We start from the raw sequence: 14,473 nt of genomic DNA, 5'->3' as shown, positions 1-14,473 counted from the left end.
GGAATTTGCAATTATTCATTGATCTTAAACTAGTACACTCCAAGGAATAAGGATGGAAGAGGAAAACGCGTGGCTGGGGTCATTGATCTTATTCCTTTCCCCCTTCCAGGAAAGAGAGGAAAGCCGAACGCTTTTGGAGTTTCGACTCAAAACTACGATCACACTTTGATGCTGACTCCCCCATAAACCCTTCATAAAAATGTATCCTTTTTTTTATAAAATGATAACAAGACGCTAACAGTTGAATCAAATCAAAGCCATATAAATGCCCGAATCGACCTTCCCCCTTCCTCGCTCTTTCCCCTCACTCGCCGCCTACTTTCTTGAGGACCTCGAAGCGAGCGAGCGAGACAGAGAGAGAGAGAGAGGGAGAGGGAGAGGTGGAGAGGCGAGCGAACGAGTCCTAAGCCCCGAGTAAGCTTCACTTTCCTCTAATCCTTGTGCTCGATTCATCTCTGTTGATCGAAACTTCGATGCTATTAGAATATGTTATTGTTGTTGTTGTTCCCGTAGCGCCTGGCTGAATGATGGGTTTGTTTCTGATTACTGAGGGTTTGGACTGGAAAGGCTGAGTAGTCCATTTTTTCCGTCATCTGTTGCTGCCGTTCCGAATGGGTTTTTCGTCGATGATTGTTTCCAAGGTTGATGCAGGGATTCTTGCGGCATTGAAATCTTTATAATAATTGACTCATTTGAGCTTGGGTTAGAGCTTGATGGCCACTTTAACCTTCCAGATCGATACCAACGGAGGATGGTTTGAATTGGTCATCGTATTATAAAGCTAAGGCTTTTTTTTTTTTTTTTTGGTAAAAAAAGCTAAGGCTTTCGATCCCTGTATAAGAAGGAAGTTAAAAGATTGAGCTGAAGCGTAGTTGAAAAGTTTTGGTTGGCTTGTCTGATCATATGTGAGATTGTTGGAACGAATCATGCATTTATCAATCATTTCGAGAAGCAATATAGGGACAATATATCAGTAAAGGAAAATGAAAACAGAACCAACTCCCTAAAATTGGTCTTCTATCTCAGCCAAATGCCTGACTTTCATCTATTTCTGCTATGAAGATTTCTTACCTCTTGTCCACAAGGACTAATTAACTAAGATGCATTGAAGTGGTTCCTTACCTGGACTATGGTGAGCATCATATGGGGAATTTTATATGCTTGTTGATAATTTTGAAAGATAAATTATTTTCTGGCAGTAAGATTTTGCGATGAATAATGTGTGATTAGCATGAAGTGGCTTCCTTGGTTGCATATCTCCATCAATTTCAAAAAAAGCAAGTACTATCCGTGTACTGTTTGCAATTAGGGGTCCTTTCTTCAATATTGATTCATTTTACATGCTCTGAGTCGATAATTCTGATTCACCATGTGGGTTTCGTTTGAAGTGTTTGTAGTTAAAGTTATTCTTTCTTTTCCTTCAATTCGCTCTCTCAGTTCTCTGATACAATATCTTTGTCGTAGTAATTGCATATCTACGAAAGAATTTTCACTGTAACTTTAGTCTTCAGTTTGTCCGATCATGAGGCTATATTAAGCTCTTTTGAATAAATGACTGCTAATCTTGTTTCCATTAAAAATGCAAAATTTATTAGTTTCTGGTCTTGGTTAGTGCTTGTGATTCTTGACTGTAGATTGTTCATCATTCAGTAAATCAATAGCTGACTGTAGATAGTTTCTGGTCTTGGTTGAGGCATGTTACAAGCTGACTGTAGATTGTTCATCATTCAGTAAATCAATAGCTTTTGATTCCTCGATGACAATAGATGAAAAGACTGAAATGAATTGCAGTAGAGAACCTTGCATTACCTTCTTCTTCCTTGGGAACTAAATGTACTGGATCTTCATTGAGAAACCAAAAGATACAAACAGACGAGTAAGAAAATAAACAAACACTGAAAAAGCAAGCTTTGACTGTGGAGATCATTAATTCAAGCACTATTTTCTGTATTATGATTTTTAAGATGATGTCTGCTTCGGTATGATGTCTGTTTCAGTGTTTCAGTTGCATATATCAATGGGGGTCATTCTTCACTCTCCAATCATCTCCTCAAGCATCACTACCTAATTGGATTCTGCTAAATTTGCTTAATCCATCTTCAGATCTCAAATATTAGACTACTGAGGAGTGTGCTTTTGCAGTTTTAAGGTCATACTTTATGTTTGCCTACCAAAAGTTGAACATGGCATGGTTATATGAAAGTTCCTCCAATGTGCTGGTCACCATTAAGGTCCTCCATTTTGTTAAGTTGTATGGTCCATCTAATATTGTTCCTTTGCTCAGTCTGTATTCAGTTGTTTAATATTAGATCTAACGGCTTTTGAAAATAGCTTATCCTTTTCTTATAAAGCTGATGCAAATTTGTTTACCTTTATCAAGCTTTTGGTGTATCCTGATAAGGTTTTACTTTATTATGAATGAACGTAATGCAACATTTGCACTTCTAGTCTATTTCGGAGTAGTGTTTCCCTAAGTTCAGCAGAAAACCACTCAAATAGATCTCCATTTCTTGTCTGATTGTGCATAGAAGCCTCCATTAATAAATTCAATTCTTTCCGTGGCTTCCTTGTATTTTTTTCATGCAGATTTCAGACACTGTACATATTTTTCATGCTAATAGCCAGATCAGTTATTTTCTTTGTCCTTTGTTAGGTCTTTCAATATTAACCTCATTTGAAGCTTATCTTCTGGCCCTAAAAGACTATCTGGTGAATGGATCCATCTAGTTCGCGTGCTTCAAAACATGATGCTGAGTCGATTGCATTGGAGACCTTGCTTGAGGCCTTTGGTTCAGCTTGCTCCCTTGAAGAGATAGCCTCTGCTTATTGCGAAGCGAAGGGTGATATGAGCAAGGCCGGTGATATCCTCTTACAGCTTCAAGCAAAAAACTCTAATGATGTTTTTCATGCTCAAAATGGTGAGATGAATATTTCTCAATCGGTGGAGTTATTGCACAAGGATAATGTTGAGAGTTCAGCTTTTACACGCAAGAATTCTAAGGGAGCAAAGCCAAGGAAGTTCAGTGCTTCAATGGGTACTGTGTCAAGTTTTTTGGGCAAGTCATATGCCCGTCCAGCTTCAGCTTTTCTTGAATCATCTGCAAAGAGCAAACCTCGAAAGATTGAAGTGAAGGGATCAGCAGAAGATGAACATGACATGGAGACAGTGGAATCGCATTTTGTGCCTAAAAAAGAGCTTTCAACTGATACGGATATTGAAGAGTTTCTTTTTTCTATGCTCGGAGATGGGTTCAAGCTCAACATGGACATGATTAGAGAAGTTCTTGGCAATTACCTCTCCTTTCTGTTTATTTTATGTTTCTATTTGTTTAACTTTTCATGTTTGCATGAATTAACATTATGGTAGCATTTGGATAAAAGGTAATGTGCATATTCATTGATTTAGCACTTTGTGTTTACTTTTTCCTCCGTTATATTTTTTTCATTATCTCATGATTGTTAAGTTGTATGTTACTTGTGTTCTTTTAAAATGAGATCTGGGAGTTTGCGAGTTATAAATTATTGTATATTAATTTTAATTTTTCTGCAGAAATTATACCTGTAGTGCCATTGCAAAGCAGTTATTTCAATATCAGACATTTTCCTGGGAAATAAAGGAAGCTCATAATTTTTAGGTGAGACAAATTACCCATAAAGGTAACAGTTGAAAAAAATAGGCAGCTTGGTTCTAGTTATGGAGTTTGAATTGCAAGGTATACGAATTTTGATCCATCAAGCTGCATGTTCAAGGCCGTTGGATCGAACCCAACTTTTCAATGATAATGATCAAAATAGATGGTTGATTTTCTGTGAATATTGATAAATATCACCTATGTGTTGTCTTCTGCCTACCAATGCTAGATAAAGAATGCTAACATCCTACGGGCAAGATTTTTTTCCCTTATTTTTCTCTGCAAGTATATATTGAGTCTCCCCACCTGGCAGTTAATAGATTGGTACTACAATATAGCTATATATTTGTTCTCTCTAATGAATTATTTTCTCTTGCTTGCACATTTTTCTCTGTTGCCAAAATATTGTCATCACACTACAATTTTCTTTAGATGTCTATTGATCCTTGGACTACCACTTGATAATCAAGATCTATTTTGGAAAAGGTGCTTAATTAGCTAGTTTTCAGATCATTGGGTTGGGTAGGTAAATAAATTATGTGTGGACATCCCCTTATAGTATTATTATGCATTTTAATTTTAGAGGAATAAACTAGCTGTGCTAGGTCAGACTCACTTAATTAGTTCTGTTTGCATCCTCAAACTATCATCATTCATCAAACTTGGAACTTTGAAGTTGCACCCAACATGATCAATATTCAAGACACAGCACAGCATTTTTTCTCCAGCACATGTTGATATTATTTAGCTGTGTTAGTTCATGCACCGAGCATATGTTGGAGCCTTACGTTTTGTCATTAGGGGTGTTGATGCTTATAGATGAAGCCCTAACTCTAGTCTAGCTGGTACTGACTAAGAATTAGGAGATTTCACTTTAGTCATTTGTTTGTTAATTTTCCTCTTAATATCTTTATCATGCAGCATTCGCTGGTAATATTTAAAAAACACAGTTAAATAGAAAATTTACTTTGAATTCTTATTTTGTGCATTAAGATGCATGACAAATGTATGAAGATATGTGAAAGGAATGACTAATATATATTATCACCATTTTGGCCATTGGGGCCTGTCTTTTTTTTTTTCCTGCATGTGACCTGTAGAGCATTTTTTTTAATGAATGTTTATTGACTTGTGACTTCTATCATAGTCCTCTGATTAGGAATTGCCAAATGACTAGAAAAGTTGTGGCACCATTTTAAAAGAACTAGGGATATCCATATTCCATAACATTGCACCAACTATATTGGAATAAAATTTATGAGCCAGATTATATATTATAGGAAGGGGTTATGGAACAAAGGTTGGGTAAAAAGACAAATTAACTAACGTAAGTTTTTATGCTGGGATAGAGGCTATTGTTTATATTCTGCATCATAGCCATGCCATTATGAGAACAAATGATAGGAGCTTAAGCAAGTGAAAGAAAATACAAAAGTTATTTATTTTCATTTTTAAAAAAACGGTGCAAAAACATCAGAAAAATCTGCAAGAAGCAATAACAGATGCATAGGGTTCTGATTTGTTCAAAAGAAAAAAATAGTGTTCCAAAACTTTGAATGTTGACCAGCAAAAGATAAATGGTTACTTCAAGAAGTACTTATATCCTAGTCTATACAGATCCCTCCAATGAGGGAAAAAATACGCCCTTATGTGTAAACATTAGAGACTCCTTATCAGAGGAGTAACTTTTGAACATTAGCAACAATGTAGAACGTGTTTTCTCCCTTTTTATTTTTTACATCTCATTTGGGATATGTTGCTCATAATGCTATAGCATCGATTACATATAATCACAGAAAAAAATGACTAGCAAGATTTTCTTTACTGCTAAAATATTGCCCATCTATTTTGGGCAACTTTGTGTATCCTAATGTACCATTTGTTAAAAAAGGATCAAGTGATTAGTTAAAATCGGATCTTTTGGATTATCTGACTATCATTATCAAGTTCTTCCATACTATTAATTTGGTCAAACTTTGAAGCATATATTTTGTTGCACATGCCCCCTGACATTTTGCTTGCAATTTAATCAGTGTGCTTACAGCCAGATATTATATTGATCATATATTCAGACGAGTAGACGACTATTCATGAGTATTATGGAGAACGTTCTGTTATCCATGCAATAGAATATGATCAAATGTGCTACTTGCTCTTTAATTGTAGTTCTCATGCTTTGACTGTCCTTACTTGTGTTGCATTTATTAGAGCTGCTATGTTTCTAAATGCATTTAGATACTCATATCTTTTGAGGCATCCTATTGTTTTTAGGTTTTTGTTTCCACCATAAGGGTCTTCTTCCCATAAGATATCATTTGATAGGTTTCTGTGTTTTTGCAGGTCAATGCGGATACAATATTAAGAAGGTGAAATTTCTGCCTCCTCAAGAATATGATGTTTTGATTTTTTTTTTCCTAATAAACAATTTTTTCTCTATTCCTGCTATATGTGCACTGGTATGTTTGTATGACTAGATAAACCCATTCGTATGCACATCATGCGCTGCAGATGACATTCTTTTCGCTATTTATTCTATCAATTAACATGTAAATTTGGTTGTATTTTCCAAAGAAATAAACTTTATTTAATTATTCATAATGAAATAGGGAGAATCATGAACACATTGAAGATAACATGGTGCTGCATTTCCAGGTTACACCACAGATTGTCTGGGTGGGGCTGGGTTTGTAAATATAAGATTTATAGATGTGGTGGAAATGTTTCTGACCGGATTTGGCGCTGAAATATTGCTTTTTGGCCAGTCTATTTCGCTTTTGGGGTTACTTATATATGTCTAAGACTGTGTGTTGCCCAAGGTGACAAGCCAAGAGGGGGGGTGAATTGGTTTCTCTAAATTTTTACTATCTTAATTGAGTCAATTGATGAGTGAGTGAAGTTAAAACAATACACAATGCAAACACACAAGTATAGTGGTTCGGTGCTCTCCTAAGCACCTACGTCCACTCCCCAAGCGACCCTTTGGGAATTCACTATAATCCCGCGGATTACAGTTGGATTGTTTTCCGGGCTCACAATCCAAAAACCTTTACACTTTGGTTTTTCGGGATAACCAAGAACCTATGTTGGTTTTACGGGCTCACCAACGAACCTTCACAATTGGTTTTACGGGTTCACCAACAAACCTACACCGTTGGTTTTACGGGCTCACCAAAAACCTATGTTGGTTTTACGGGCTCACCAACGAACCTTTACAAGGTGATTAAAAAGAAGAAGAAAGTTGAAACTCCTAGATGAGCAAATATAACAATTATAAGCTACAAAGAAGAGTTTAGAATATAGTTATCGCTTGATGAGACTTCTCTCTTCTTTGTCAAGATTGCTTCACTCTTCAAAGGTTGATGGAGCTCTTAATGTTCCTTAGAATCTGCTCTACCACTTTCTTTTGACTCTTTGAGTGAAGCACTTGGATGAAGAAAATTAGGGCTCTTGTCTTTCTTGTGTGAGCTTTGATATTTTTCAAAAGGATGTTTTCTCTGATAAATAGTGTCACTTTAAATAGTTTTCCTCATCCATTGGACATCCCCCATTGGTTAGATTTCAAAAACTAGCCGTTACTTACTGTTGGGAGGACAAAAAGTACTTCTGCAGAACTAGCCGTTATGCTTCTGCCCGTGCTGGGGTTGACCCAAACTTTTCTGGGGTCGACTCAAACCACTGTTCATTAGACTTGGGGTCGACTCAACTTTTACTTGGGTCGACCCAACTTTCACTGGGGTCGACTCCTGCTTCATTGGGGTCGACCCTCTTAGGAAACACAGAACCTTACATTTCAGCCGTTTTTCACTGGGGTCGACTCAACACTTTTTTGGGTCGACTCAAGGTATAGTGGGTCGACTCAAGTTCCATTAGGGTCGACCCTCTCAGGGATTCCAGAGAGGCAGTATTGAACGACACAGCCTTGGGGTCGACTCATGTTCAGTTGGGGTCGACTCAATCTGGGGTCGACTCAAGGAAGGTTGGGGTCGGCCCTCTCAGTAAATTCCAGAGATTTGTTTTCTTGAAGCTTGAAGATGGGGTCGACTCAAGCAAGCTTTGGGTCGACTCAACTACTGTTCATCCGTGCCATTTTTGCAGAAGTGTGCCTGATGGTTCCATGATGTGCCGGGGTCGACTCCACCAATCTTGGGGTCGACTCATTCTACACTTTGCTACAACTTAAGGTTAGATTCATCCATACAATCAATGAAATATACTTCAAGCAATTTTGAATGTATGCCATGATAGTGCTACATACTCTTAACAATAAAAATTACTATTGTCCCTTTAAGAGTATGTTTCACTTGAAACTTTGTCGAATTAGAATTTAGAATTCACTAACCCTTTTCTATCGCAAATTTTATCTCATTCTTAATCATTGAAATACATCTTGATCTCATTCTTCTATTGTACCGAGAGTGACGAACTCAGTAATGATGTATCATGTTAACTTGTAGTATTTAATTAGATATTCCCTCAATGGTTGTGTTAATCATCAAAATACCACTATCATCCTCAATCTCCCTCTTTTTGATGATTACAAAATATTGAGTATAAGCAGATTGATACTTATCTTAAAATTAGTTTTAGAAGAGCTCAAGTTGCTGAATTTCAGCTTTTCAAATTTGAGAGTGAAGTCTTCCCCTTTTTATCCAAATATTGCCAATTTGAACTTTTGATTTTCTCCCCCTTTCTTTTATATTTGGTTAAAGATGAAACTTCAAAAATTTGAGATAAAGCAAGAGTTTCAGGTTATGTATCGAGGTATGAGAGGTATGTGCCAAATTTCGAAATTTGATTAAATGTTTAGACTTTAACATTTTCATTGTTACATATCGCTCCCCCTTAAGTGTATATTATCTCCTATTATAATTTTCAAACTTGTTTGTCAACTTATTGTAACTTCTTTCTTTCCTTACTTCTTCCCCTTTTTGTTATCATCAAATAGGTGCATGACAATAGATAAGTGGATGCAGTAAATAATAAACAGTCAAGTTTCATTGATCAAAATGGAACATTGTAGTACATTAATGTCAAAAATACAATGTTCTTCAATCAAAGTGCAAAGTACATCAACAAGGCAAAATACATATGAGAGTTAGATAAATCCTAGGCACTAATCATAATGCTAACACCAGCCTAGGGGGTATCTAAGGGCTGTGATCTAGTTCTCATCCTCCTAGTATAAGTGGCGAGGGGAGGTCGAGCTTGATGGGACTGAGTCTGGCGTGGACCTCGCTGAGCTGGATGACTCTGTGCCGAAACCTCCGACTCAGCTGCTCGGGGCACAGATGGACCATGAGTCTCTCTCGCTCTCCGTAATGCTCCTACCTGCTCTCTGAGATCGCTAATCTCAGCAGTCATAATGTTCATCCTGCCCGTCAATCCGTTAGAGAGAGTTCTCACCAGAGCTGACACAAGCTCGGTCATCCTACTCCAAAACTCCTCTGTGCATCCCGTGGGTACGGATGACGATGGGCCAGCTTCTGAAGGTGCCGTAGGATGAACCTCAGGTACCTCAGCCTCAGGGATGGGGTCTCCATCCTCTGGTGCATCACCCTCTGGTGCATGTATCCCTGCTCCTCCACGCACCCACTGCCCGTTCACCTTCTCATAACCCATGCGAACTAGGGACCGTGCAGTGTAAGTGTCGGTAAATAATAGATGCCTGGAGATCTCTCCCTCCACTGATATGTCATGCTGTCGGAAGACCAGGGTGAGTATCATACCATAGGGCAGGGAGACTCTCGACTTGTATATAGCCTCTCTCATCTGCCTGATCATCATAGCTGGGAGGTTCAGGGGAATGCCCTGAATAACGTGCTCCATAATGACCAAATCTCTTTCAGATATATGATCAAATCTCCTGCTTTTCGGAAACAAAATCCGACCTATGAAGTTGTGCAACAACCTCATCTCAGTTGATAGGGAGCTCGCTATCACATTCTCGGAATAGTCAAAATCATCGTTCTCAAAGATCAACTGTAGAGCTCTCAACTTGTTTTCCGGCCTTTTTGGAGTTGCACCTTCGTAGGGGAGATGGAGCAACTCACTCAAACTTTCTTTTGAAATCCTAACCCGTACACCTCGGACTTCAGACACAAGCCCTCCCATTCCAACTTTTAGGAAGGCATAGAACTCACGAACCAAGCCTGGGTAGGTCACCAAATCTAGGGAGCAAAGATGCTCCCATCCTTGCCTTCGGATCCAATCCCCCAACCAGAACCCTTCTTGATTCAAAAATTTGGAGTGGATCCTTCTCCCCGTGGTTACCGATCTCCCCGCATATTTAGCAAGTTGAACTGAAGGGGAAGGAGGTGGAGGAGGCTCAACACGTGTCTCACCTTGTGGGGGAACTGTAGATGAATCTCTAGCATGTCTATCTACAATGGTTGGGCGTGAGACTCTTCCGGATCTCTTAGCAACGGCTCGTTTGGGTCCCATTTTCACCAAATCCTTCCTTAGGTCTTGATCTAACGGCGTAGAGAAGCAATCTAGCACTGTTTGGAGATGATTGGAAGGGATTGGAAAGTGGAAAATAGGGTTTTAGGAAGAGGACAAGATGAAACAGTGCCCTAGAATAGCTCACGGGTCTCTCTTTAAAAAACAGGGTCTCGCCGTTGGGTCGACCCCATTCTGGCTCGGGTCGGCCCTAGTTCGAAAAATTTTCTTTCTCTTCCTTTTTTTTGAAAATTCTTCCTTTCCTCCAATTCTTACAAATTCTTTATGGGACAATGATACATGAGTAAGAAATCTATAGATGACTAGTTTGACTAATGTTTCATGGGTTTTTCGAAATGAGAGAAGAGTATAATGAGACAACTTGTTTCTTTTATATCTCCTTAATCAAAAGGATCACATATGCCTAATTCCCTCCTAAGCATGTAAAATCTATCTTCACTTAAAGGTTTTGTGAATATGTCAGCTAATTGTTTCTCAGTACATACATGCTCAATACATATATTCCCATTTTGCACATGATCTCTAATGAAATGATATCTTATTTCAATGTGTTTGGCTTTAGAGTGCTGAACCGGATTTTTAATAAGGTTAATGGCACTAGTGTTATCACACTTTATAGGAATGTTGTCTAGTTTAATTCCATAGTCCTCTAGTTGTTGCTTGAGCCATAGTACTTGAGCACAGCAACTTCCGGCAGCTATATATTCGGCATCAGCCGTTGACAATGCTACCGAATTTTGCTTTTTGCTAAACCATGATACTAAGTTATTTTCTAAAAATTGACATGTTCCACTAGTGTTCTTCCTATCTAATTTGCAACCAGCAAAATCTGCATCGGAATATGCAAGTAAATCTAGATAGAAGTCTCTAGAGTACCATAAACCTATGTTTGTGGTTGCTCTCAAATATCTAAGAATTCTTTTGACAGCACTTAGATGTGACTTCTTAGGATCTGATTGGTATCTAGCACATATTCCCACACTCAACACTATGTCTGGCCTACTAGCAGTAAGGTAAAGCAAAGATCCAATTAAACTTCTATAAAGCTTTATATCTATACTTTTCCCTTTTTCATCTTTGTCTAGCTTACTAGTGGGATTCATTAGGATGCCTATTTTCTTGTGATTTTCATTTCCAAACTTTTTTAATATTTTCTTTGTGTACTTAGTTTGATGAATAAAGATACCTTCCTTAGTTTGCTTGATTTGTAATCCGAGAAAGAAATTTAGTTCTCTTATCTGCTCATCTCGAATTTTCCTTGCATTAATTTAGCAAACTCTTTGCAAAGATTATAAAGATTATGTCATCTACGTATATTTGTACTACTAGCAGATTTTTGTCTTTTCTTTTGAGAAAAAGTGTTTTATCTACATGTTCTCTACTGAAATCATTATTCAGTAGAAATTTGCTTAGTCGATCATACCAAGCCCTAGGTGCTTGTTTCAATCCATATAATGCTTTATGTAATCTAAACACATGATTTGGCAATTCATGATTCTCAAAACCAGGAGGTTGCTCTACATATACTTCTTCCTCTATAAAACCGTTTAAGAAGGCACTTTTTACATCCATTTGATACAGTTTGAAATCCATGAAGCATGCAAAAGCTAGAAGTAACCTAATAGCTTCTAATCTCGCCACGGGGGCAAATGTTCCCTCAAAATCTATCCCTTCTTTTTGATTGTATCCCTTAGCTACAAGTCTAGCTTTATTTCTTATAACTATCCCATTTTCATCTAATTTATTTCTAAAGATCCATTTTGTTCCAATTACAGAGTTATGCTTTGGTCTCTCAGTTAATGTCCATACATTACTTCTTTTGAATTGATTTAATTCTTCTTGCATAGTATTTATCCAATTTATGTCTTTTTCAGCTTCTTCATAAGTCTTAGGTTCTAATTGTGAAACAAAAGCAAGATAGTCATTTAAATTTCTAAGAGAGTATCGAGTTCTTATCCCTTGAGATGGATCACCAATGATTAAGTCTTTAGGGTGTCCATGTGCATACCTCCATTCCTTTGGCAAGTCTTGAGATTGTGGTGGCACGCGATCATTTTTCTTTTCTTAATTTGGCACGTCATCAAGATTCAATTTTTCAAAGTCAATAGTTTCTGCATCATCATCAAGAGTATTTTCTCTCCTAGGAGACTCACTATCAGACTCATCAAAAATGATATTAATTGACTCTTCAACTACAAGAGTTCTTTTGTTGAATACTCTGTATGCCCTGCTAGATGTAGAGTATCCTAAGAAGATACCTTAATCTGACTTGGCATCAAATTTACTTAGACCCTCCTTGCCATTGTTTAAAATGAAACATCTACATCCAAATACTCTAAGATATTTAGCAATTGGTTTCTTATTCTTCCAAAGTTCATAAGGAGTTTTCTTGGTTATAGGTCGTATTAAAACCCAATTTAGATATGGCAAGCAGTACTTATAGCTTCATCCCAAAAATACTTTGGAAGATTTGACTCGCACAACATTGTGCGTGCCATTTCTGCCAAGGTCCTATTTTTTCTTTCAACAACCTCATTTTGTTGAGGCGTTCTAGGTGCTGAAAATTAATGTGAGATACCATTTTCATTACAAAATTCTTCAAAGTGTTGATTTTCAAATTTAGTTCCATGATCACTTCGAATTGCTATTAAGGTAAGCTTCTTTTCAGTTATGATATTTTTATAATATTTCAAGAATGCTGAAAATGCTTCATTCTTATGTGCAAGAAATGAAACCTATGTATATCTTGAAAAATCATCTACTATAACTAGTCCATACTTCTTTCCTCCTAGACTCGCGGTTCTAGTGGGTCCAAATAGATCCATGTGTATGAGTTCAAAAGGCCTAGTGGTTGATACTATATTCTTTGATTTGAAAGATGATTTTGTTTGCTTTCCTAATGAGCATGGTCCACAGATTTTGTCTTTTTCAAAGATCAATTTTGGCACATCCTTTATCAAATCCTTCTTGACTAGTTTTGATATTAAGTCCATACTAGCATGTCCTAGTCTACGATGCCAAAGCCAACTTGTTTCATTTTTTCTTTCTTCATTAGTAATTAAACATAATCCATTTTTCTTGCCTAACTCATGAAGATCTACCATGTAAATATTTCTCAGCCTTTGTCCTATAAGTACAATGATATTATCTTTAGGATTTGTGATTATGCATACTGAAGCTTCAAATGTGACTTTAAGACTTTTATCACAAAATTGACTTATGCTAAGTAGGTTATGTTTCAGACCATTAACTAATAAAACATTTTCTATAAAGGTGGATGGAGTAATGTAAATTTTACTCTTTTCAATGATAAATCCTTTTTCATTGTCTCCATAGGTTACTACTCCATCCTTCTTAGATTCTAAGAACAAATTGTTCTACGTCACCTGACAAATTTGGGTTCCACCTTATTAGCTGCAAGACACCCCTGCAATCAAGATCAAGAATATGCTTTAGGTACCCAAACTATGTTGGGTCCTTTAGGGTTAGTACTTGATGTTCCTTTTGGAACCCAATTTTTTTTGAATTTTAGCTTATAATTGTTACTCAATTTGTTGTAGCTAGACTTTCTATAATTACATTTATATGCTTTATGCCCTAATTTATTGCAGCAATGATAAGTTATATTTTCATTTTTGGCTTTCACAAATATGTTTTTTAAGTATTTTTGTTTTCTATTTGTTTTATATCCTAAACCAGCTTTATCATATACAACTTTTTGACTATCAAGAATCATATTTAATTTAGTTGAGCTAAGTGTAAACTTGTCCACTAAGGATTTGTATTTTTCAACATCTTCTTTTAACTTGACATTTTCAGCAATTTGACTTTTGGTTTCATTGGTGAATCTCTTACTTAATGTTTCATAGTCATTAGATAGTTTTAACTTTTCTTTGATAAGAGATTGATTTTCATCTTTTAGAACTTTATTTTTGTTGATTAATTTCTTATGTTCTTCCATGAGTTTTAAAAATGCATCATGTAACTCTTCTACTATAAAATCACATTCAAGTTCAAAATCTACCTCATCGTCATTGGCCATGTAGCAGATTTGGGCCGTCTCTTGTTGATCTTCCTCTTCCGAACTTAACTCCTCACTTTCACTCCATTCAGCCATGAAGTTCCTCTTCTTAAGTTTTCTTGCCATCCATTTCAATTCCGGACAATCTATCTTGAAATGTCCGGGCTTGTTACACTTATAGCAAATTGGTGTTTCCTTTTCCTTTTCTTTGTCCCTACCCTTTTCCTTGCTTGAGTTACCTTTGAGGAAGGGCTTCCTTTTATGAAATTTTTTCTTTCCTCTAATGAACTTTCTGAATTTTCTTGGAAGCTTAGCCATTCCTTCTTCATCATATTCCTCCTCATCATCAGATTCTTCTGAT

At 36.9% G+C, this 14,473-nt stretch overlaps 1 protein-coding gene across 6 annotated transcripts in view; it reads left to right on the top strand.

Moving 5' to 3' along the window:
• The first annotated feature begins 54 nt into the window (after window positions 1-54).
• The window catches only part of SDE5 (silencing defective 5), a 39,408-nt gene continuing 24,989 nt past the window's right edge, over window positions 55-14,473 (top strand). For 2 of the 6 annotated variants that reach the window (XM_039123748.2, XM_088717685.2), the window contains exons 1-3: window positions 244-414; window positions 2,654-3,287; window positions 5,973-5,998. In XM_039123748.2, the coding sequence (XP_038979676.2) occupies window positions 2,714-3,287; window positions 5,973-5,998 (600 nt within the window). In that variant the 5' untranslated portion in view covers window positions 244-414; window positions 2,654-2,713. Of the gene's footprint in view, window positions 415-513; window positions 1,133-2,630; window positions 3,288-5,972; window positions 5,999-14,473 lie in introns of those variants that run through there. The other 4 variants (XM_088717683.1, XM_039123744.2, XM_039123747.2 and 1 more) reach the window with 4 other exon arrangements.

Source organism: Phoenix dactylifera, chromosome 3, assembly GCF_051530095.1.
Source record: "Phoenix dactylifera cultivar Ajwa chromosome 3, Ajwa_hap1_PhDact_Kaust_v1.1, whole genome shotgun sequence".
NCBI lineage: Eukaryota > Viridiplantae > Streptophyta > Magnoliopsida > Arecales > Arecaceae > Phoenix > Phoenix dactylifera.
Note: the sequence above shows the minus strand (reverse complement) of the source record. Positions and strands in the feature narration are given on the sequence as shown.